The sequence below is a fragment of the Hippopotamus amphibius genome, chromosome 7 (assembly GCF_030028045.1).
Source record: "Hippopotamus amphibius kiboko isolate mHipAmp2 chromosome 7, mHipAmp2.hap2, whole genome shotgun sequence".
NCBI lineage: Eukaryota > Metazoa > Chordata > Mammalia > Artiodactyla > Hippopotamidae > Hippopotamus > Hippopotamus amphibius.
Genome location: NC_080192.1, coordinates 75,819,358 through 75,843,730, shown reverse-complemented (window position 1 = coordinate 75,843,730; position 24,373 = coordinate 75,819,358). Strand labels below are relative to the sequence as shown.

Genomic DNA, 24,373 nt, shown 5'->3' with positions numbered 1-24,373 from the left:
TTGGCTACAGTGTTAAAACCTTGATTTCATTAAGATTCCATGGCCCTTACCACTTTTAAAAATATAATTTCCTGAAGTATTTCTTCTCCATAAATTGAGCTCAACTGATGTCATTATAATTTTGTTTCAACCATCAAGTATGATTTAAGAAACTCATGAGGAAGAATAGTCTATTATATTTACCCCTATTTTTTTTTTTTATCATTTTCTTTATTCTTGTTTCCTTTATGAAATTCCAGGTCCTCTTTATTACTTTCTTTTATTTGGGGGGTGTGTGGCAGCATTGCTTCTCTGTATTTTTACTTCTGTACCAGTATCTTTTAAAGAGTAGAAGTTTTCAAAACTTTTAATCAAACTCAATTTACCTTTCTTTTTAAAGATTTTTTTTTTTTTTTGTATCCTACTTAAGAAATCTTTGCCAAACCCAAGGTCGCTAATTTTCTCCTATGTTGATGTCTAGGAGTTTTAGCTCTTACATTAAGTTCTGTCAGTAATTTCAAATTTTTTATTTTTGTAAATGCTGAGACATCTAGGTTCTTTTTTTTTTTTTTCCCGTTTCCTATAAGACTGTCCAGCTGTACCAGCATTATGTATTAAGAAGATCATTTTTCCCCAATTGAATTGCCTTGGTACCTTCATCATAATCTGTTGGCCATATATGTGGGAGTCCATATCTGTAGTCTCTATTCTGTTCCATTATATATTGTTTTTGTGTCAATATTATGCTGACTTGATTACTATGGCTTTAAGTCTTAAAATCAGGCAGTGTTAAGTTTTCCAATGTTTATCTTTTTTTAAATTGTTTTTACTATTTTGGATCCTTTACTTTTCATATACATTTTAGAATCATCTTGTGAATTCCTACAAAAAAGCCTGCTGAAATTTTCATTATAATTGCATTGAATATCTAGATCAATTTGAGGAGAATTGGTTTCTTAATATCAAGGCTTTTGATTCACAAACACAGTATATCTTCCCATTCATTTAGGTGTTCTTTAATTTCTCCCGGCTGTGGTTTATCAGATATATCCCTTAGTATATCATATATTTTGATGCTATTGTAAATGGTTTTTAATTTTGTTTCCATTTGTTCCTTGCCAATATTAGAAATACATTTGGTTTTTATATGGCTCTTACATCCTGCCACTTTGCTACTCTTGCTTATTCTGGTAGACTTTTTGTAGATTTCTTAGGATTTTCTACATTGATGATGATATCTCTGTGTAAAGACAATTATATTTTCTCTTTTCCAATCTGTATCCTTTTACCTCTTTTTTTCACCTTTTTGCATTGGCTAAGAGTTCAGATATGATGTTGAGTAGTAGTACTGAAAGGAACTATCTTTACTTTGTTCTGATCTTAGAAAGTATTTTGTCCTTCACCATTTAGTATGATATTAAGCTGTGTCTTCTGTAAATAGCTTTTGTGAGCTGAAGGAAGTTCTTTTTTTTTTTTTTTTTTGGCATTTATTTATTTATTTATTTATTTATTTTAAGAACTTTTATTGAGATACAGTTAACAGACAATAAACAGCATATATTTAGAGTGTACAGTTTGGTATCCCAGTGTCCCAATTCACTCCCCCCCAACCCTCCCCGCTTTCCCCACTTGGTGTCCATATGTTTGTTCTCTACATCTGTGTCTCTATTTCTGCCTTGCATTTCCTCTTTCATAGTTGTTAGCATTTGCCTTATGTATTGAAGTGCTCCTATATTGGGTGCATATGTATTTATAATTGTTATCTCCCCTTCTTGGATGGATCCCTTGATCTTTATGTAATGTCCTTTCTTGTCTCTTGTAACATTTTCTATTTTAAAGTCTATTTTCTCTGATATGAGTATTGCTACTCCAGCTTTCTTTTGATTTCCATTTGCATGGAATATCTTTTTCCATCCCCTCACTTTCAGTCTGTATGTGTGCCTAGGTCTGAAGTGGATCTCTTGTAGACAGCATATATATGGGTCTTGTATTTGTATCCATTCAGCCAGTCTGTGTCTTTTGGTTGGTGCATTTAGTCCATTTACATTCAAGATCATTATCGATATGTATGTTCCTATTACCATTTTCTAAATTGTTTTGTTGTTTTTTGTAGGTCCTTTTCTTCTCTTATGTTTCCCGCTTAGAGAAGTTCCTTTAGCATTTGTTGTAGGGCTGGTTTGATGGTGTTGAATTCTCCTAGCTGTTGCTTGTCTGTAAAGCTTTTGATTTCTCTGTTGAATCTGAATGAGATCCTTGCTGGGTAGAGTATTCTTGGTTGTAGGTTCTTCCCTTTCATCACTTGAAATATAGCATGCCACTCCCTTCTGGCTTGCAGAGTTTCTGCTGAGAAATCAGCTGTTAACCTGATGGGAGTTCCCTTGTATGTTATTTGTCGTTTTTCCCTTGTTGGTTTTAATAACATTTCTCTGTCTTCAATTTTTGTCAATTTGACTACTGTATGTCTTGGCATGTTTCTCCTTGGGTTTATCCTGCCTGGGACTCTCTGTGTTTCCTGGACTTGGGTGGCTATTTCCTTTCCCATGTTAGGGAAGTTTTCAACTATAATCTCTTCCAGTATTTTCTTGGGTCCTTTCTCTCTTTTATCTCCTTCTGGGACCCCTATAATGCGAATGTTGGTGCATTTAACATTGTCCCAGAGGTCTCTTAGGCTGTCTTCAGTTCTTTGCATTCTTTTTTCTTTATTCTTTTCCAATCAGTGATTTTCACCATTCTGTCTTCCAGGTCACTTATTTGCCCTTCTGCCTCCGTTAATCTGCTCTTGGTTCCTTCTAGTGTATTTTTCCTTTCAGTTATTGTGTTGCATATCTCTGTTTGTTTGTTCTTTAATTCTTCTAGGTCTTTGGTAAACTTTTCGATCTTTGCATCCAGTCTTTTTTCAAAGTCCTGGATCATCTTCACTATCATTATTCTGAATTCTTTTTCTGTAAGAGTGCGTATCTCCTCTTCATTTAGTTGTTTTTCTGTGGTTTTATCCTGTCCCTTCATCTGGTACAAAGTCCTCTGCTTTTTCATTTTCTCTATCTTTCTGTGGCTGTGGTTTTCAGTTCCGCAAGACAAAATACTGCTGATACTGCTTGATACTGCTGTCTGTCCTCTTGTGGAGGAAGCTATCTAGGAGGCTCACGTGGGCTTCCTGATGGGAGGGACTGATTGAAGGAAGTTCTTTTTGTTCTTAACTTTTCCAAGATCTTTTTATCATGGAAGGATAATGAATTTGTCAAATGCTTTTCCTGCATCTTTTGAGATTATTTGTTGTTGTTGTTATTTTTAATGTTTGGTGGGGTTTTTCTGTTTTTTTGTATGTGTTTTTAGTTTTATAGGTTGGATTCTTTTTTTTTTTTTTTTTTTTTTTTTGTGAATGTTAAACAAATTGCTTTTCTTGGATAAACCCTATATGGTGTTGGTGTATTTATCCTCTTTTTACATTAATGGGTTATAGTAGATGAAGTTTTAATGAGAATTTTTGCATCTGTAATAATGAAGGATGTTTACTTTTCCTTTAATGTCTTTGTTTTTGGTATTAGAGTAATGCTGGCTTCATAAAATGAGCTATAAAGTTTTTTCTCTTTTATATTCTGAGAGCGTTTGCGTTGAATTGGTATTTTTTTCTTCCTTAAATATTTGGGAAAATTCATCAGTCTGTGGGGCTGGGCCTACAGTTTTCTTTGTAATACTTTTAACTATGAAATAACTTCTTTAATATACATAGAGCTGTTCAAGTTAGCTTTTTTTTTTTAAACTGACCTTTGGCATTTTGAGTTTTTGAAGGAATTTATCCATATTATCTGAATTGTTGACTATATTGACAGAATTTTTAATGATATTCCTTTACTGGCCTTATGTCTATAGGAAGTGTAGTCATGTCCAATCTCTCATTTCTTGTTTCTGATATGTGACTTCTCTTTATTGACAAGTCTGGCTAGAGATTTATCAATTTTATTCATCTTCTCAAACAAAAAACTTTTGATTTCTTTGATTTTTCTATATTTTCTGCTGTTTTGTTGATTTACATTTTATTTTAGGTGTAATTTGCTTTTCATTTTCTAATTGCTTATATTGGTCACTTCTTTGGGCATGTGGGATAAGAACTATAATAATAAGATATGTGTGATTCTTACCTAATATTTAGAATATGATGCTATGTATTGTATACATATATGTAGTGAAGATGTCACATATGTACACCTTACATCTCATAATATATGAGTGCATGTTTGACATACAAGATAAAATCCCTGCACAAAATTGAATTGGCATATCATTTTAACTGACAGTTTTAAGATGGCTGTAATACCACTGTGGTCGTAGACACTTCAGCGGTTTATCATTTTTGTCACAGCTAATCTGTGGTAGCAGTTGGGATACTAAACACCTCTACAACCAGTATTTCCAACTTGGCATAATTAAGTAAGGAGATTTACTAAAGCTCAATACGTAATTTTTTTAAAGAGTGAGTGTGTTTAAACATTCAAATTTTTATAAGTCTTTGTAAATGATTTTATTTTTGTAAACTTTTTATTTGGAATATTTTCAAACTTTCAGGAAATTTGTAAGAATCAAAACAAAATAAAAGACAGTCACAAGGATTCACCTATTGTTGAAGTTTGCCCCATTTGCCTTAGCATTTGCTGTGTATTCTCCCCTCCCACACACACGTGCACACGAAAAAATAAATGTATATACATGAAGGAACTATGACGCTCAAAGCTCTTCTGAAGTAGAGATCACATTTTTGTCCCATGGCGCCACAGTATTTAAAATGCCATTCAGGCAACCTTTTAAGAAAAAAATTAGGGAATAGAACATGAAATCATGCAATATGTTTTTGTTGTTGAATTTTTAAACATTGAGATATGATTCCAGTATCGTAAATTCACCCTTTTAAAGTGTGCAGTTGAGTGATTCTTTTAGTATGTTCACACTTTGTGTAGCTGTCACCACAATCTGATTTCAAAGTATTTTCAACACCTCAGAAAGACACTTCATAGGCATTAGAGTCACACCCCATTTCCTCCCAGCCGCTAGCAACTGTTAATCTACTTTTATTTCTATGAATTTTCCAATCTGGACACTTAATCATAAAATATGTGCTCTTTTGTATCTGGCTTAGTTCACTTAGCATTATGTTTTCAAGGTTCATCCATGTTGTAGCGTGTATCAGTAATTCATTCTTTTTTTGTGACTGAGAAGTATTCCATCATATGGACTCACCACAATTTGTTTATCATTCATCAGTCAGTGGACACTTGGGTTGTTTCTACTTTTTGGCTGTTATGAATAGTGCTGCTGTGAGCATTTGTGTGTAAGTTTTTGTACTCATGTTTTCAGTTCTATTGTTTGTTTATTGGCTCTTTGTATGTCTTCTTTTAGAGAAATGTTTATTCAGCTCCCTTATCCATTTTTTTTTAAACTGGAATATTTGTCTTTTGTGGGGATGAGTTCTATATATTCTACGTATATAACCCTTAACAAATAAATAATTTGCAAAAATCTTCTATCCTCTGGGTTGTCTTTTTACTTTCTTAATAGTGCCCTTTGAAGCACAGAAATTTTAATTCTGATGAAGTCCAATTTATGTGTTTTTCTTTGATTGCTTAGCTATCCTAGCTTAGAAACATTGTGTAATCCAAGGTTATGAAGATTTACCCATGTTATTTTCTAAAAGTTTTATAGCTTTAGCTCTTACACCAAGGTCTTTGCTCCATTTTTGAGTTAACTTTTACATACAGTGTGAGGTAGGGTCTGGCTTCATTCTTTCGCATGCAGATATCCAGTTGTCCCAACGCTCCTGGTTGAAAAGACTATCCTTTATTCTTCCTGCCATAAAAGAATTGATCGTAAATGTAAGGGTTTCTTTCTGGATTCTCAATTCTGTCCTGTTGATTAACACATTTATCTTTATTCCTAGTACCACACTGTCTTGATGAGTGTAGCTTTGTAGTAAAATTTGAAATCAGGAAGTGTGAGTCCCCCACTGTGTTCTTTTTTTGTCAAGATTGTTTTGGCTATTAGGGGTTTCTTGCATTTTTTTAGGAGTTTTAAGATCAGTCTGTAAAAACGAAAACAGGGTAGGATTTTGGTAATGATTGCATTGAATCTAAGATCAACTTGGGCGACATTACACTCTTTACATTGTTAAGTATTCCAACCTATGTCTTTCCATTTATTTAGATCTTCTTTCATTTATTTCATTGAAGCTTTGTAGTGTAAAGTATATTAGTCTTAGACTTGGTCATGGTATATAAGCCTCTGTATATATTGCTGGATGTGTATTTTGTATTTTGTTGAGGACTTCATATCCATATGCATAAGGGATATTGAGATGTAGTTTCCTTTCTTGTGATAACTTTATCTGATTCTGGTGTCAGAGTATTAAGGCCTCATGGAATAAGTTGGGACATATTTTCTCCTCTGTTTTATTCTGGAAGAGTTTGTGAGGCATTTGGTGTTCATTCTTCTTTAAATATTTGGTAGAATTCACTGGTGAAACTGTCTGTCCCTAGGCTTTTCTTTGTAGGAAGATTTTTGATTACTATTTCAATCTCTTGTTATAGGTCCATTCTGATTTATCCTTGAGTTAATTTCAGTTGTTTGTAATTTTCTAGGTATTTGTCCATTCATCTAATTTGTTGGTGTACAATTGTTCCTAGTTATTCTCTTATAATCCCTTTATTTCTATAAGGTTGGTAGGTCCTTTTTATTTCTATAAAATCAGTAGTAATTTTCCCTATTTCATTTGTAGGTTTTTTTCTTTGTCAGCCTAGCTAAAGATTTGTCATTTTTGTTAATCTTTTCAAAGAACCAAGTTTTTGTTTCATCGATTTCTCCATTTTTTGTTGTTGTTCTCAGTGTTATTTGTTTCCACTCTAACATATTATTTCCTTTTTTCTACTTGCTTTGGGTTTAGTTTCCTTTTCTTTTCTCCTATTTTGTAAGATTTTTTATCATGACTGGGTGTTGGCTTTTGTCAGATACTTTTTCTGATTCACTTTATATGACCAAGTAATTTCTCTTCTTCAGCCTGTTGATAGTGGTGAATTATATTGATTGATATTTAAATTTTGAGCCAGTGTTGCACAACTTGAATGAATCCCACTTGGTCATGGTGTGTAATTTTTTATACATTTCTGGATTCAATATGTTAAAAATGTTTTGCACATTTTTTGGGGGTCCAAGTTAATGAGATAAATTATGTAGCTTTTTAATAGTCTGTGTGATTTTTTTTTTTTTTTTTGGAAAAAATTTCAGTAACATATATATGTAACATAAAATTCACCATTATAAGTATTTTGAAGTGTACGATCAAGTAGCATTAGTTACATTCACAGTTATGTGCCACCATCACCATTATCTATTTCCAAAACTTTTTCATCACCCCAGAGTCTTAGTAGTCATTAAGCAGTAAGTCCCACTCCCTCTCACTCAACTGCTTTGTAACCTCTAACCTACTTTCTAACTCACTGAATTTGCCTATTCTAGACATTTCACGTAAGTGGAATCACAATATTAATCCTTTTTTGTCTGACTTATTTCACTCAACGTGTTTTCAAGGTCCATCCATGTAGCATGTGTCAGAACTTTGTTCCTTTTTATGGCTGAATAATATTCTGCTGTATTTATATACATTTTATTGCTCCATTCATCTGTTGATAGTTTTTTGTACAGATCCTGTTGTGGGCTATGGTTCCAATAACTGGCTTAATTTTCAGAGCCGTTGTGTTTTGTTTTTGGTTTTTTGTCTTTTTTCTGGCCATACTGCACAGCATGCAGGATCTTAGTTCCCTGACCAGGGGTTGAACCCATGCCCCCTGCAGTGGAAGCGTGGAGTCTTAACCAGCTGGATCATCAGGGAAGTCCTTGGTCTGCTCGTTTTGTGTGGTACCTCTGGTGCTCCCACTGACCCCTTCTTGTGCTGGAGATGAAGGAGCACAGTAGAATGAGCTTTGGTGTATCAGTGGTTATCTGTTGCTTGATTAGAGTGGTTTGTGGTTCTTAGCCATTCATTTTATAAGAAGTTTGCTGATCTTTTTATATAAATTAAGCACTTTAGGATAAAATAAAAATTAATTATGGTGTTTTATCATAAGCTATAACATTAATTTTGAAAAACATTTGTGACTCATCATTTTAGATGTGTGTTGTATGTCCAGCACATCTGAGTTGTATGAAACTATATTCTGAGTTTTGGTAAACATGGACTCAGCCTTTCTTTAGGAAGTTGGTAATATTGAGTGGTCTTGATAAAATTGGAATTTGGCTTATGAATTTCTTTGCACTTTTAACATGGGAATAAGTTAATAAATTAGGTGTATATTACATCTTTCAGATAAGAAATTAATGAGGAAAGAAACAAGTTTCCAGTCATAAAGTATCTTTACAGATAGAAGGGACCCATACAAACCTAATCCAGAATGTTTAAAAATATTTGTTACTGGGCCTTTTGTTGAAATAAAATCCTGAACAAGTGTAACTATAAAAGAGACATTAATATCTTTAACAATAATTAATTCTGAAATACTAATGCCATTATTTTAATCAATATTTCTTTTCTTCCATTTTCCAGACTTTGTGTTAGATGACAAGCAAACCAGGAACTGTTTACAGATTGTGATGAGTTAAAATACGGCATGGGTCGGGGGACAGGGAGCCACTTGCAGCAGTTACTAGGGGCCCCTCTGACGGTGCTGTTTAGGCTGAGACTTGAAGGAGGAGACCAACCGTGAGAAGAGTGTTCCAGGCAAGGTGGCTCTTTGATGCAGGATTGAGGAGTCCTTTCAAGTCCTGCTTGTGTGCCCCTTTCTTCTCCTCTTGATTTTTAAAAAAGTCATGGATTTCACTACTCCAGCCTCCTACCCTCGTGTGTGAGGAGACTGTGAAAGCCAGAAAGTAAAGACTTGGTGACAGCCTAGGATCCTGTTGCCTGATACACACCACCCCCCCATATACATGCCCAAATGACATATATTTCTAGTTATTTACAGCATTCATTGTTTTCATGAATTATTGTAAAAGATGTCTGAAAACAAGCATCGTATCTAGTTATCATTTGCAATATTCAGAAAATAGCATCTCTACCTAAAAGAAAAAAAATCCTAATTATAATAGAGAAAGATTTGCCTTTAAAGTGAAGATAGTTTTGTCTTATAAATGTCATTCTTTACTAAATGAAATAGGGAAGTAAACTCAATTTTCTCATCCTCTGTTTTGAAAGTAAGTGATTAAATAACTGACACACTGAAATTTTTCCACCAAAAATAAATGTCTTAGTTACTCTCAGACATCATAGTGATGTGGGGAGTATGAGGAGCTTAAGGTAGGTCTTGCTGAGCCCAGCTTCCCAGAGTAAATGCCAGTAGAATCATAAAAGCCAGAAATAAAACCTCTTGTGTTTGTATATCCTCCTTTCCTCCCTTGTTATTGGAAATACATGCCTGCTTTTTAAAATTAGGTTGCTTGAAGGTATGTTGGTCGCAAGCATTAGCATCACTTTACTTTGAAAGTAAACAGTGATGGGTTTAGAAGCATAGGTTCTGGGGTCCCATTGCTGAAATTTATGGCCCCTCTTTAGCCACTTTCTTACTGAGTGACCTCGAGCCTAACTTCACTGTGCCTACTTATCTTCAAATGGAATCCATAATATCTATGTCATAGGATTAGTTTGAAGTTTAATAACACAGTGATCAATAATTCTTAGATGGTATCCTTATTTCTGATACATCTGGTTGCTGCCTTAACTGGGGAACATTGGGATAGTTTGGGGTTCCTTTAGAGTATCAAATAAGGAAGAAAAATTCTCGGGAGAGGAAGTAGCTGTCAGTTGAGGTTTCAAATCTAGAGCTATGGAGATGTAAGAACTTGACTTGCTTTGATTACTTCTTGTAATTTGTAGCTTAATAACTGTTAACACATTAAATGATTAAGTACATATCTAGTGTCAGTTCTGTTTTTCTAGGCATATAATTTGAAGTTACTATGATTGATTGTTTAAAGCAAAATACCCCAATTTGTTTTATGCCAGAATTGAATCATATTCATTTCTACATGTTCTAAGGAAAGCTGTTGATATGTAACACAATATTTTCCTTTCAGGACTTTATAAAATAGCTGCTGCTCTTAATTTTTTTCAATTAAGGTAACTCATGTGTGTGGGTTTTTTTTTTAAGCTCCTCATTAAAAATATAATACACCCAAATTATATTACTGCTTTTCTTTCTTTAGTAAAGTTCTCATCAGTTAGATAAAGGTCTGATCTAGCTTGATGATGAGAACTTATGTGATGGTCATTATGTCATAACTCTAATAGCAGCCATCAAATAGAGCACATTTCTATTACTTTTTTTTGTCTGTTTTCTTTGCTAACTAGATGGAAAGCTTCTAACTGGGAGCTAGACTTTTTGTCTGTACGTTGTGAGCATCTGACTGTTCAGTTAATTCTTGTTAGTTCATTGTGTTCTTACATCAATAAATGTGTATTCAACAGGAGTGTAACAAAAAGGTTTTCTGGATCATCTAAAATTTCACTTTATTTTAAAAGGGTGGAGGAAGGGATGAGAAATGGGATGAGTGAGTGTGGCAGAGCCTTTTACATTCACAGTCCTTTTTTCTTAATGGTTTTCACTTTATTTGGAGACTTTTTTGTGCACTCCAAATGTACTGTGTCAGTAATTCCATTGGAGCCATTAGCTCTGATCTCAGTTTTGAAATGCAGCTACTAGATTTAACCAGAGTTTGTTTGTATCACTGTGGGCAAATACCAGTACTTGTACCTGAGCAGAAAGGTGGGATTTCATTCACACACTCAGTATTATTTAGTGTTCTCTATACATGAAGAACTCGTGGGGAATGAGCAGGGTAGAGCAGGTTGGCACTGAGGGTGAAAAGAAACTAAAGAAATGGGGGACAGGGGTTTTCCAAAATAATATCAGGGTGTGATTACTAGAATAAGAGGAAATCCATGCTCAGCAGGTGGGAAAGAGACCATCCAAGTAGGTGAACTGATCTGATTCTCTGGCATCTCATCTGCTGCTTGACTTTCAGCTTCAGGCATACTGAAAAGCCAGGTTCATGGGATTAGACAGTGGGCTTCTTCTCTGAATACGCAAAGAGCAGCAAAGAGGAATCAGTGAGGGTCATATTAAGCCAAGTAAAACACCATTGTTTCGTGGGTTTTAAAAAATAAGCGTTTCATTTTAGGAAAGTTTCAGATTTATATAAAAATTCTAAATATAGTACAGAGTTCCCATATGTCCCTCCCACCCAGTTTGCCCTATTATTAACATCTCACATTAATGTGGTACTTTTTTTTTTTGCAATTAATGAACCAGTATTAGTACATTATTATTAAGTACAGTTCATATTTTATTCAGGTTTCATTGGTTTTTACCTAATTTGCTTTTTGGTTTTTACCTAATTTGCTTTTTCTTTTTTAGAATCCCATCCAAAATATCACATTACATTTAGTAGTCCTGTCTCCTTGGACTCCTCTGGTCTGTGACAGTTTCTCAGACTTTTCTGGTTTTTGATGAGCTTGGTGGTTTTCAGGAGTGAACTGGTCAGGTGTTTTGTAGAATGTCCCTCAGCTGGGATTTGTCTGATGTTCTTCTCATGATGAGTCTGGAGTTATGTGATTTGGGGAGGAGGACCACAGAGATAAAGTGCCATTGTTGTGCCATATCAAGGGTGCCATCCACATGACTTTCACTGTGGGTGGTGACCTCCATCATCTGGCTCAGGTAATGTTTGTCAGGTTTCTCCTTTATAAAGTTACTCCTTTTTCCCCTTTAGCATACTTTAGGAGTCACTATGTGCATCCAATGCTTAAGGAATGGGGAGTTATGTTCCACCTTCTAAGTAGAAGAGTTTCTACAGAAATTATTTAGAATTCTTCTGCCTGAAAGTTTTCTCTCTTCTCCTCCAGTGTTTATTCATTCATTCATTTATTTATACCAGTATGGACTCATAGATATTAATTTTATACTTTGGATTTATCCAGTACTGCTTGACTTATTGCTCAAGTTACTCCAGCTTTGGCCATTTGGGAACTCTTCATATTAACTTTTCCATCTCTTTGATATATTCCCATCAATGTGGCTTCATTTGTTTGTTTGTTTTTAGCACTTTCTGGCACAAGTTGCTCCCATTTCATCTTGAGTATTTCCTGCCCTAGTCCTAGATTTAGCCATTTCTCCAAGAAGCCCCAGTTCCATTTATTGAGGAACGGTAGTAGAGCCTAAGATCTAGGTGCTAGATGTGCTTTTTGCTACTGGGTTGTAATACATGTTTGTATACTAACCTGTGTATATGCACATCCGTAAATATTTCTATATGTAACCATCTGTATCTGTATTAAGCTCAACATGAATTGGTACTGACATTGCCAACTCTAATCCATTACCACATGGATCATTCCAGCCTCCTTCCCTTGCATTTGTGTAAACTTTTATTCCAACAGTGAGAAATCTCTCACCATCCACCATTCATATATTTAATTGGTCAATTCCAGTATCCATGTATAGCAGCATCAGGATGATTAACCCAAACCCCTGAAGAAAATTATCAACTAGAGATAGTGCGTATATACAGTTTGCCTTTAGTCTTTTTTTTTCTTAATAAATTTATTTATTTATTTTTGGCTGCATTGCATCTTTCTTGCTGTGCACAGGCTTTCTCTGTTTGCTCTGGTTGGGGTTACTCTTGACTGAGGTGTGTGGGGTTCTCAGTGTGGTGGCTTCTCTTGTTGAGGAGCACGGGCTCTAGGCACACGGGCTTCAGTAGTTGTGGCACTTGGGTTCAGTAGTTGTGGCTCACAAGCTCTAGCACACAAGCTAAGTAGTTGTGGCGCACGGGCTTAGTTGCTCTGCAGCAAGTGGGATCATCCCTGAGCAGGGATGGAACCTGTGTCCCCTGCATTGGCAGGTGGATTCTTAACCACTGAGCCACCAGGGAAGTCCCTCTGTTGCCTTTAGTCTTACAGATTCCACTCATTTCCAAATTACTTAGGTCAGCACCTTTCCCTACTCCACCCCTCTTAAGTGAGATGGTATCATGCCTTTGCTATATAGTTAAATTGTTTTGTCATGTTCTGCAGTCTATCCTGGAATTCCTGATCTCCTTAAATGACTTTTTTTAAAATTGTATACAGTAGGTTCACGTTTTGTGCTGTAAAGTTCTGTTTTTGACCAATGCATAGTGTCACTTGCATCTACCATTACAGTATCATACAGAAGAGTTTCACTGCTTTGAAAAATTCCCTGTGCTTTACTTATTTCACCCTTCCTTTCTCTCTCCAAACCCCTAGCAACCACTGATATTTTTACTATCTATGTAGTATTGCCTTTTCCAGAATGTCATATACTTGAAATCACAGAACATATAGCCCTTTCTTTTACTTTTTATCACAGAGTAATATTCCATTGTATGGATAATCTACATTTGTCTCTTTATTCAGCTATTGAAGGACATCTTGATTGTGTCCAGTTTTTGATGATTATGGAAGACTGCTATAAGGAATTGCTTGCAGATTTTTGTGTGGACATAAATTTTCAGATCAGTTGGGTAAATACTCAGGAGCACAATTGCTGGATTGTATGGTAAAAGTACGTTAGCTTTTTAAATATCTTGTCTTTGTATTGTACTCAGTTTCTTGGGATGGAATAATCTCCTTTTGCCATTTTCCTTGCCCACACCCCCACCAGGTCAGTTTTGACCACTGATCCCAGGTTCTATTATCACTACAAATGAGCGAATGATACAGAACTTTAGCTTATCATTTTTGGGGGGAATAAAATCCTCTGGTTGTCTTTCCTATGTGCTATGATATTTTCAGTTAATCTGTCAGTGAAAATAATCAGCTGCATCTAGTTGAATTTTACTATTTTGTGCTTTCTGGCAGTATAGCAGGAATAAATATTTTGTGAGTGGCTTACATAGCCTGTAGGTTGTTAAAACTACTTTCTGATTGGGTTGTATTGTTTTAGTTTCAAGCATTTCATAGTTACTAAAATCCTAAAGTGTTAGTCAGAGTTTTCTCTTCAGCCGTCACCATCAAGCAGTATATTTTTAAAATATTAAATTGTAGTAATTAAACTAAAAGATTTTATTTAACTGAAACTTATGTTCCTGTTAAGTGACAATATGTTTTGTTTCCTTCACAGCGTTTATTCAGTCGGAGAGCATAATAGAAGTACTGCGCTTTGATGATGGAGGGCTTCTACAGGTAATTTTATTTTAAGTTTGGAGAATGAGCTCAGTGTCGAGCCTTGAGCAACATCTGATTATTATTTTTCTTTTAAAATGCAACTGGTTTGTATGAAATATATTTTATGCACTTTATATGCAGACAGGTCAGTAGAGTCATTGGTAATACTAAAAACCTCCTTAGCTGCATGAATTATCTTTTGAATTAAGTATTTCTGGGGGATATTGGGAGGTCAGGTGGGGAGAGTCCGATGAGGAGCAGTGGAGCTGGTGGGAAGCTCTATGAGTATGGAGCCAGTGAGAAAAACACTGAATTTTAGGATGTTGGACCTCAAAATATTTATCTGGAAGAGAACTTCTCCAGAGGATATAAGTTCTATAGATTTACATCTATATTATCCTTCCACTAGCCATCCTAAGCCATGTCTTTATATATATTACGCATAAAATTAGAAAGTATAATCTGGTGAAAATCCTGTCCTGCCTTTCAGACCTTGCTTGCATATCACCATGAAGCCTGTTTTAGTCTTCCCAGCTAAAAATCAGTTCTAGAGTTTCAGAGCTGAAAGAGACAGTAAAAGCCATCTTAACCAGCCCTGATTTTTGTGGCTGATTTTCTCCCTCCAGACTTCTTTCATATTCTGTGCTTGTCTTAGAGTACTCACCACCTTCATAATAATAACGTGTTTTCAAATACCATGTTTTTTGATAGCATGGTGATAATTTTTTTTATTCATTTTTTATTCAAGGGAAACCAAGGTTTAGATTAAGAAACTTGCCCAAGATCCTATGACTTTGCAGTAATGGGACGGGTATTAGAATTCTGGTCTGCTCACTCCAGCTGTTATTGTTAGTCTCTGTTACATGATGCTGTCTATGATGTATTTGTTTACTTACTTATAACTAGATACATGATTTAAGTAGTTCTCCTGTAGCTTATAATAAAGGCAGGAAAGTAAAAAAGTTAGATCAAGGCATTAGAGAAATAATTCTGCTAGGGACTTGGAATAAGATTTCTTTTCATGTTTTAGCATAAATTTAGACTTCAGACATTAAGCCAAACAAAGTAAGCAAAGGGAAAAGTGATGGGTTGTAAGGTTCTTTTTCTCTAACAATGAAGCAAATAAACATTTTGATGAAAACTTTTTCCCTGCTTCTAAATTTTTAAATAAACTTTTACATAAGAGATGTTGAGAAACACAGCAGGCAGTGGCTGCATGGTACTTGCAGAAAGTCTTTGTATGGCTTTTTATATTTTAAAAGTGAATAAAAACTGAAGATATATAATGATCTCTAGTTTTGTAAAGCCACCTTGCTGGAAAGTGATCTTAGTCTCTTTTTTCTAGTTCTTTAATCTGTTGCAAGGTGAGAACTTGGAGAACCTATTGAAGTGACTATTTTAAATAACTCCCTTTTGGTGATTTGCAGAATCCAGAGAGCAGGCAGCTCAAGACTGAACTTCTAGAAAATTCTCCCAAGCGTAGCTATTCTTTATTGATTAAAGAAGGGTCTGTGTCCTTTAGGAGCTAGATAGCTAGGTTGCAAGTTGATAATCCATTTTGAAAATTCTGAAGCTTGATGTGTGTTTTGCTGGGGAGGCTGTCAGTCCACATCTAAGAAGGATATGAGTGTGAAAGAGCTTGTCTGCTGGGATGTCATTTGCTCATCCTCTTTGGATCTCCTGAAATGCTTGGACCAGAGCTCAAGAGAGACCTCAGAGTTCTGTAACCAAGGTAATTTTAGACTGGCATATTAAGGGCAGGTAGTACCAATTGGTTACCTCAGCCACAGTGAAACTTCACGAAGACTCCTGCAGAATGCCCAGTGTTGAGGTGCTGTATATGGTGGATTATATATCTGAAACTAACAGAACATAAGACCCCTCTGAATAGAAATTTATAAAAATCATTCATTTTAATGTTGAAGAATGTTTCCTAGGAATAACAGTTTTGATTTTGACATAACGTCATTCTTTCTGGTGACAATTTGCCAATAAGCTCAGCTGTTTCTTAAACAGCTCCTGATTTCTTGTGATTAGAACAGAAGTATATGCATGTAGCATTTCTGTGGCAGAATAGATATCAGGTTTCTCCAAATTAAATTAAAGCTAAAGCAGGGAGACAGTCAAAGCAACAGCCTTGTTTTACATTATTTAAAATTAGGATTTTGCCTGAGAGCATTCCTTCCCAGATTGTCGAATTTATGTTACATTCATGTGGCTTGGCTCATAGTGATTTTTTAAGTCCTAAAAATTAACTGGTTGTAAGTCAGTAAAAATTGTAAAAACCCATTGAAAATTTGCTAGAAAGATTGGATTTGATTTTCCTTTATTTTTAAAGAAAAGGAAAATGAGACTCATGGAAGTTAAATAATTTGCTCAATATTCAGTTGTTAGAGCAAGAATCCAGTGTCCAATAAGTACCCAGCTCCCTGGTTCCAGAGCTCTTTCCACAGTATGATGCATGTGCACTTCTTTCCAGTGCATTCGTGCGTTACCACTAGTAATGGTAGGGTATGATTAGAAATCGTAGCATTCCTCTTAGCCCACGTTTTCTGTAGTTGGTGCTTTGGCCATTGTCATTCCTGCTTGGCAAGGCTACCAAGATTTGGTATATAGAACATAGGAGTTTGAATCAGTTCTTAAGATGAGGAGATACTGAGAGTTCTGCCTCAGGATCTTGCTGAGAACCCCGGCTGACACATATGATAAAGGATATCTATTAAGGAGGAGGGGTGTGGAAAAAACTATAGTAAGCAACATATTTAACAGTGAAATGCTGAAAGTTTTATCTCTGAGGTGAAGAATGGGTCAAAGATGCCCACTAAATACCACTTATATTCAACATCATGCTGGCTGTAGCCAATAAAGTAAGGCAACAAAAAGAATTAAAAACTGAAAGGATTGGAAGTGAAGAAAAAAAAATGTTATTCACCTCAGATTATGATAATTTATGGAGGTCATCCAAAGCATCTACAGATAAATTACTAGATTCAATAAGCAAATTAGCAAGTTTGCAGGATAACAGTTGATATGTAAAAAACAACTGCATTTCTGCATTCCTATTGAGCTGTATGACTTGTGCCACTTTTATAGATCAGAAAAGGCAACTGAGTCTAGCCAGACTCACAGATATATGGATACTTGATTTATGAATAAAGTGTCACTGAAGAATATTGGGGGAAGAAAATATTGAGGAACAGTCAGTAAAGGGTGCTGGGACAAGTGAATATCTATATGGGAGAAATAAAACTTTGACTTCACACCAATAACAAAAATAGTATAACTGTTTCGGAACCCTGGAGTCTTCTGAAGGCGTATATCGTCAAGGGGAAGGCTTGAGGTAAATTAAAGTAAAATATGGTCCATTTCATCTCTTAACATAGAAGCAGTTACCCACCCTCACCCCCTGGCCCTGTGGCAGGCTGCTGTTCATGTGTTCGTCAAACAGCTTGCACACAGTTTGCAGAAGCCTGGGTGGGCAGAAAAGGATTCCACCCTCCAGATATTGGGGATCCATGCTCTGATTACTGCTTTTGATTGCAGAGATTTAAACAAAGAGGCAGGTGGCCATTGTTGTTGCAACTCCCCCATTGTTAAAAGTGACTCACCCCTGAAGGGACCCAGAAGATTTAAAGGGCTGACAACCTTCAAAAGCCATTGCATATATGGGGAAATTAGAAAATCACTTTGAATGTTTAGGGAAAGGCCCAGGTTCAAAAAAGACCTGAGAAGACCTAAAGTTTACACCTTGGGCTTGTCTTTGGCACAGACACAGCCTGCAACAATCGTAAAACCTAAAACAATAAGCAGAAACAGATAGCAAACTCTGGAAAAGCAGGAGAATCTGACATCCAGAGTTAACTACATTATTGGACTCAAATATCCAGTTTTAAACAAAAAAATCACAGTATACAAAAAGAAACATGAAAGTATGGCTCATTCAAATGAAAAAATAATCAATAGAAACTGTCTCTGAAAAAGACTTGCTGGCAGATCTGCTCTACAGATTTAAAGTAGATCTACTTTAAAACAGTCATCTTAAGGATGCTCAAAGAACTAAAGGAAGATGTGGAAAAAATCAAGAAAACAACTTATGAAAAAAATGGAAATATCAGTGAAAAGATAGAGAACTTAAAAAGAAGCCAGAAGGGGGGGAGAAGAAAGATGGCGGAAAAATCGTAACCTTAAACCATCTGGGGAAGGCAAAAATCCCATCCACCGCAACTCTCAGTTCGAAAGTAAAGATTTCCCAACAGTGATGTCACAAGATTGACCACATTGATCACAATGCATTGGGAATGCACCGAAGGACGCAGTAATTCCCACAGAGAACCAGCTGAACACCAGCAGACGGCCTCGGACACCAGAAAGGACTGCGGGGAGCCTGACATAGCCGGTAGGGAGGCACCTACGACGGCTCAAAGAGGGTGAAGCGGCGGAGCTGTGGCAGACGGGAGGGAGTGAGAAACATACGGAGGGTCCGCAGCGCAGCTCAGTGTTCCCGGACCGAGACATTGATCCGCGGCTGAACGGAGGGTCCGGGAGCGGGGGCGTGGGAACCGGAGAGCTGGTTCAGGGTGAGAAACGTTGCCGGTAGGGTGACGGACCGAGAGGACAGGAGGGAGGAGGTCCGCGGAGAGGAGTGCCTGTCCCTGAGAGCTGCCCGGCCATGATGGCGGCTGGAGGCTGCAGGCTCACGGGCGGAGGGGAGGAGCCGCGCGCATAGCCTCTCTCTCTCTTTTGGCGCCTCTGCAACAGGCGGTGGAGAGACGCCCTGCGGGCCACCTAAGGCGCTCAGGGATAACAAGCACCCTCAGGCGCTTGGGCAGGGCTAGATTAAAACCCCTTGCAATGCCAGCAGCAGGGAGGCTGCCGAGAGAAAAAACAACAACAACAACAGCAACAACAACAACAGAAAAACCCTAAAGAGGCCCAACTCTAAGACTTTCTGTTTATGCCTGAGCCTCCCGCGTCCCTCTGCAGCAGGCACCTCCAAGCCCGACTGAAACAACAGTGCGCCACTGCTCACTCACTCCCAGGGGAAGGAGCCACTATTGTACCCTCTCCCTCCCCACACACCGACGCTTACAGACGAACAATAAAGGAACCTCTGCTGGTCACAGAATAACGCAAAAAAACCCAAGGCAAGGAGAAGGACACTTACAGCTGAGACGCTAAGGAAACAGAAATAGTAGTATTAATACCTATTGAACTGGTCCATTCTGGGATCAGTTCTGGATTTTTTTTTTTTTCTTTTTCTTTTTCTCTCTCTCTTTTTTTTTTCTTTATTAAATACGATCTTAGCCCTAAGGGATCTACAAGTTTTATAACATAATTTTTTAATGATATTTTTTATTCTTTTTTTTTTTTTGCCTTTTTATATACTTCTATATCTAGCTAAATTTTTGGTAGTATGCACAATATATCTCTCATACTTTCCTTTCATCCCTATCTTTTATACATTTCTATTCCTTTCTTTTTATTTGCATATTTCCAACCACAGTACGCTCTTCTGTTCCCCTTTCTTCCAGCCATTTTAAGTTTATTTTATCTTAACATACTTATAAGCAACACTATTGGTCTGCTCAGACTCCTTGCTCTATTCTCCAGATGACGCACTGCCTTGGTATTTAATATTAGGCTTTTGTCTTTATGTTAGTTCTTAGTACAGTGGTCTAATTACATTCTGAGAATCTCCATTCTCTCTGGTGGTACTCCGGCTCTTTTCTATATTTGATCCTAGCTTACAAAATCTCCCTGGATTAATGTTTGTATGTGTAAGGTGTTATTTGTTTGTCTGTTTGCTTTTGCTTTTGTCTCTGATTTATTCTGTTTCAGTTGTCAATTTCTGTTGGGTTTCTCTTTGAATATCTGATAGCACACTGGGGTTCTGTCAGGTCTTTCTAGAGCCTTATGTCCTAATGGATTCAGTAATTGTGTGTCTTATACATGTATGTGTTTCCTAGACTTAATATTCATTTAATCCAATACTTGGACATTAGTGTGAGGCTTGGATAGTCTTCTATAAACACCTCTGTCGCCAGGACAAGCAACCCCAAAAGTTTGGACAACCATGAGGAAACAAAGAAACACCATGCAGGCAAAGGAGCAGGAAAAAAACCCACAAGACCAAATAAATGAGGAGGAAATAGGAAAAATGCCTGAAAAAGAATTTAGATTAATGATAGTAAAAATGATACAAAATCTCGATAACAAAATAGAGAAAGTACAAGAAACAGTTCATAAGAACTCAGAAAAACAAACAGCAATGGATAACAAAATAACTGAAATTAAAAATACTCTAGATGCTATAACCAGCAGAATGACTGAGGCAGAAGAACGAATAAGTGAGTTGGAAGATAGAATGGGGGAAATAAACGCCACAGAGCAGGAAAAAGAAAAAAGAATAAAAAGATTAGAAGACAGTCTCAGAGACCTCAGTGATAACCTTAAACGTACCAACATTCGAATTATAGGCATCCCAGAAGAAGAAGAAAACAAGAAAGGGTCTGAGAAAATATTTGAAGAGGTTCTAGTGGAAAACTTCCCCAACATGGGAAAGGAAATAATGAACCAAGTCCAAGAAGCACAGAGAGTCCCATACAGAATAAACCCAAGGAGAAATACACCAAGACACATATTAATCAAATGAACGACAATTAAACACAAAGAAAAAATATTAAAAGCAGCAAGAGAAAAGCAACAAATAACATATAAGGGAAAACCCATCAGGATAACAGCTGACCTTTCTACAGAAACTCTGCAGGCCAGAAGGGACTGGAAGGATATACTGAAAGTCCTGAAAGAGAGACACCTACAGCCAAGAATACTCTACCCAGCAAGAATCTCATTCAGATTTGAGGGAGAAATCAAAAGCTTTCCAGACAAGCAAAAGTTAAGAGAATTCAGCACCACCAAACCAGCCTTACAACAAGTGCTAAAGGAACTTCTCTAAGTAGGAAACACAAGAAAAGGAAAACACCTACAAATACAAACCCAAAACAATTCAGAAAATGGTAATTGGAACACACATGTCAATAATCACCTTAAATGTAAATAGATTAAATGCTCCAACCAAAAGACACAGACTGGCTGAATGGATACAAAAAGAAGACCCTTCTATATGCTGCCTACAAGAAACCCACTTCAGACCAAGGGATACATATAGACTGAAAGTAAAGGGATGGAAAAAGATATTCCATGCAAATGGAAGTCAAAAGAAAGCTGGAGTAGCAATACTCATATCAGACAAATTAGACTTGAAAGTAAAGACTATTAAAAGAGACAAGGAAGGACACTACATAATGATCAAGGGATCCATTCAAGAAGAACATATCACAATGGTAAATATCTATGCCCCCAATATAGGAGCACCTCAGTACATAAGGCAAATGCTAACAACTATAAAAGGGGACATCAACAGTAACATAATAATAGTGGGAGACTTGAACACCCCACTTACATCAATGGACAGATCATCCAAACAGAAAATAAATAAAGACACACAAACTTTAAATGACACATTAGACCATCTTGACTTAATTGATATTTATAGGACATTCCATCCAAAAACGACAGACTACACTTTCTTCTCAAGTGCACATGGAACATTTTCCAGGATAGATCACATCTTGGGTCACAAATCAAACCTCAGCAAATTCAAGAAAATTGAAATCATATCAAGCATCTTCTCAGACCACAACGCCATGAGACTAGATATCAATTACAGGAAAAAAACTGCAAAAAAGACAAACACATGGAGGCTAAACAATTCACTCTTAAACAACCAAGGAATCACTAAAGAAATCAAAGAGGAAATCAAAAAATATCTAGAAACAAACAACAACGAAAACACAACAACCCAAAACCTATGGGACGCAGCAAAAGCAGTTCTAAGAGGGAAGTTTATAGCAATACAGTCCTACCTTAAGAAACAAGAAAATGATCAAATAAACAACCTAACCTTACACCTCAAACAGCTAGAGAAAGAAGAACAAAGAAACCCCAAAGTGAGCAGAAGGAAAGAAATCATAAAGATCAGAGCAGAAATAAATGAAAAAGAAAGGAAAGAAACCATAAGAAAAATAAATGAAACTAAAAGCTGGTTCTTTGAGAAGATTAACAAAATTGATAAACCATTAGCCAGACTCATCAAGAAAAAAAGGGAGAAGATGCAAATCAACAGAATTAGAAATGAAAAAGGAGAAGTCACAACGGACACCTCAGAAATACAAAACATCATGAGAGACTACTACAAGCAACTATATGCTAATCAATTGGATAACCTGGAAGACATGGATACATTCTTAGAAAACTACAATCTTCAAAGACTGAACCAGGAAGAAATAGAAACCATGAACAGACCAATCACAAGTACAGAAATTGAGGCAGTGATTAAAAATCTCCTAACACACAAAAGCCCAGGACCAGATGGGTTCACGGGCGAATTCTATCAAACATTTCAAGAAGAGTTAACACCTATCCTTCTCAAACTCTTCCAAAATATAGCAGAAGGAGGAATACTCCCAAACTCATTTTACGAGGCCACTATCACCCTGATACCAAAACCAGGCAAAGATGTCACAGAAAAAGAAAATTACAGACTAATATCACTGATGAATATAGACGCAAAAATCCTCAACAAAATACTAGATACAGACTCCAACAGCACATTAAAAAGATCATACACCATGATCAAATGAGGTTTATCCCTAGGTTGCAATGATTCTTCAGTATATGCAAATCAATCAACATGATACATCATATCAACAAATTGAAGGATAAAAACCATATGATCATCTCAATAGATGCAGAAAAAGCTTTTGACAAAATTCAACATCCATTTATGATAAAAACTCTCCAGAAAATGGGCATAGTAGAAAATTACCTCAATATAATAAAAGCCATATATGAGAAACCAAAAGCCAACATCGTTCTAAATGGGGAAAAACTGAAAGCATTCCCTCTAAGCACAGGAACAAGACAAGGGTGTCCACTCTCGCCATTACTATTCAACATAGTTTTGGACGTTTTAGCCACAGCAGTCAGAGAAGAAAAAGAAATAAAAGGAATCCAAATTGGAAAAGAAGAAGTCAAATTGTCACTCTTTGCAGATGACATGATATTATATATAGAAAACCCTAAAGACTCTACCAGAAAACTGCTAGCACTAATTGATGAGTTTAGTAAAGTAGCAGGATACAAAATTAATGCACAGAAATCTCTTGCATTCCTATACACTAACAATGAAAGAGCAGAAAGAGAAATTAAGGAAACTCTCCCATTTACCATTGCAACAAAAAGAATAAAATACCTAGGAATAAACCTGCCTAAGGAGGCAAAAGACCTCTATGCAGAAAACTATAAGACATTGATGAAAGAAATCAAAGACGACACAAACAGATGGAGGGACATAGCATATTCTTGGATTGGGAGAATAAACATTGTGAAAATGACTGTACTACCCAAAGCAATTTACAGATTCAATGCAATCCCAATCAAATTACCAATGGCATTTTTCACAGAACTAGAACAAGAAATCTTATGATTTGTATGGAAATGCAAAAGACCCCGAATAGCCAAAGCAATCTTGAGAAGGAAAGAAGGAGTTGGTGGAATTAGGCTTCCTGACTTCAAACTCTACTACAAGGCCAGTATGGTACTGGCACAAAAATAGAAAGGAAGATCAATGGAACAGAATAGAGAACTCAGAGGTAAGCCCAAACACATATGGGCACCTTATCTTTGACAAAGGAGGCAAGAATATACAATGGAAGAAAGACAGCCTCTTCAATAAGTGGTGCTGGGGAAATTGGACAGCAACATGTAAAAGAATGAAATTAGAACACTTCCTAACACCATACACAAAAATAAACTCCAAATGGATTAAAGACCTACATGTAAGGCCAGACACTATCAAACTCCTAGAGGAAAACATAGGCAGAACACTCTATGACATCCATCAAAGCAAGATCCTTTTGGACCCACCTCCTAGAATCAGGGAAATAAAATCAAGAATAAACAAATGGGACCTCATGAAACTTAAAAGCTTTTGCACAGCAAAAGAAACCATAAACAAGACTAGAAGGCAACCCTCAGAATGGGAAAAAATAGTTGCCTACGAAACAACGGGCAAAGGATTAACCTCCAAAATATACAAGCAGCTCATGCAGCTTA

The 24,373-nt window shown here is 36.4% G+C and overlaps 1 protein-coding gene across 2 annotated transcripts in view; it reads left to right on the top strand.

The window, feature by feature from the left end:
• TMEM131 (transmembrane protein 131) overlaps positions 1-24,373 on the top strand; it is a 209,466-nt gene that overhangs the window by 47,092 nt on the left and 138,001 nt on the right. For both annotated transcript variants that reach the window (XM_057740823.1, XM_057740822.1), the window contains exon 2: positions 14,154-14,215. In XM_057740823.1, the coding sequence (XP_057596806.1) occupies positions 14,154-14,215 (62 nt within the window). The remainder of the gene's footprint in view (positions 1-14,153; positions 14,216-24,373) is intronic.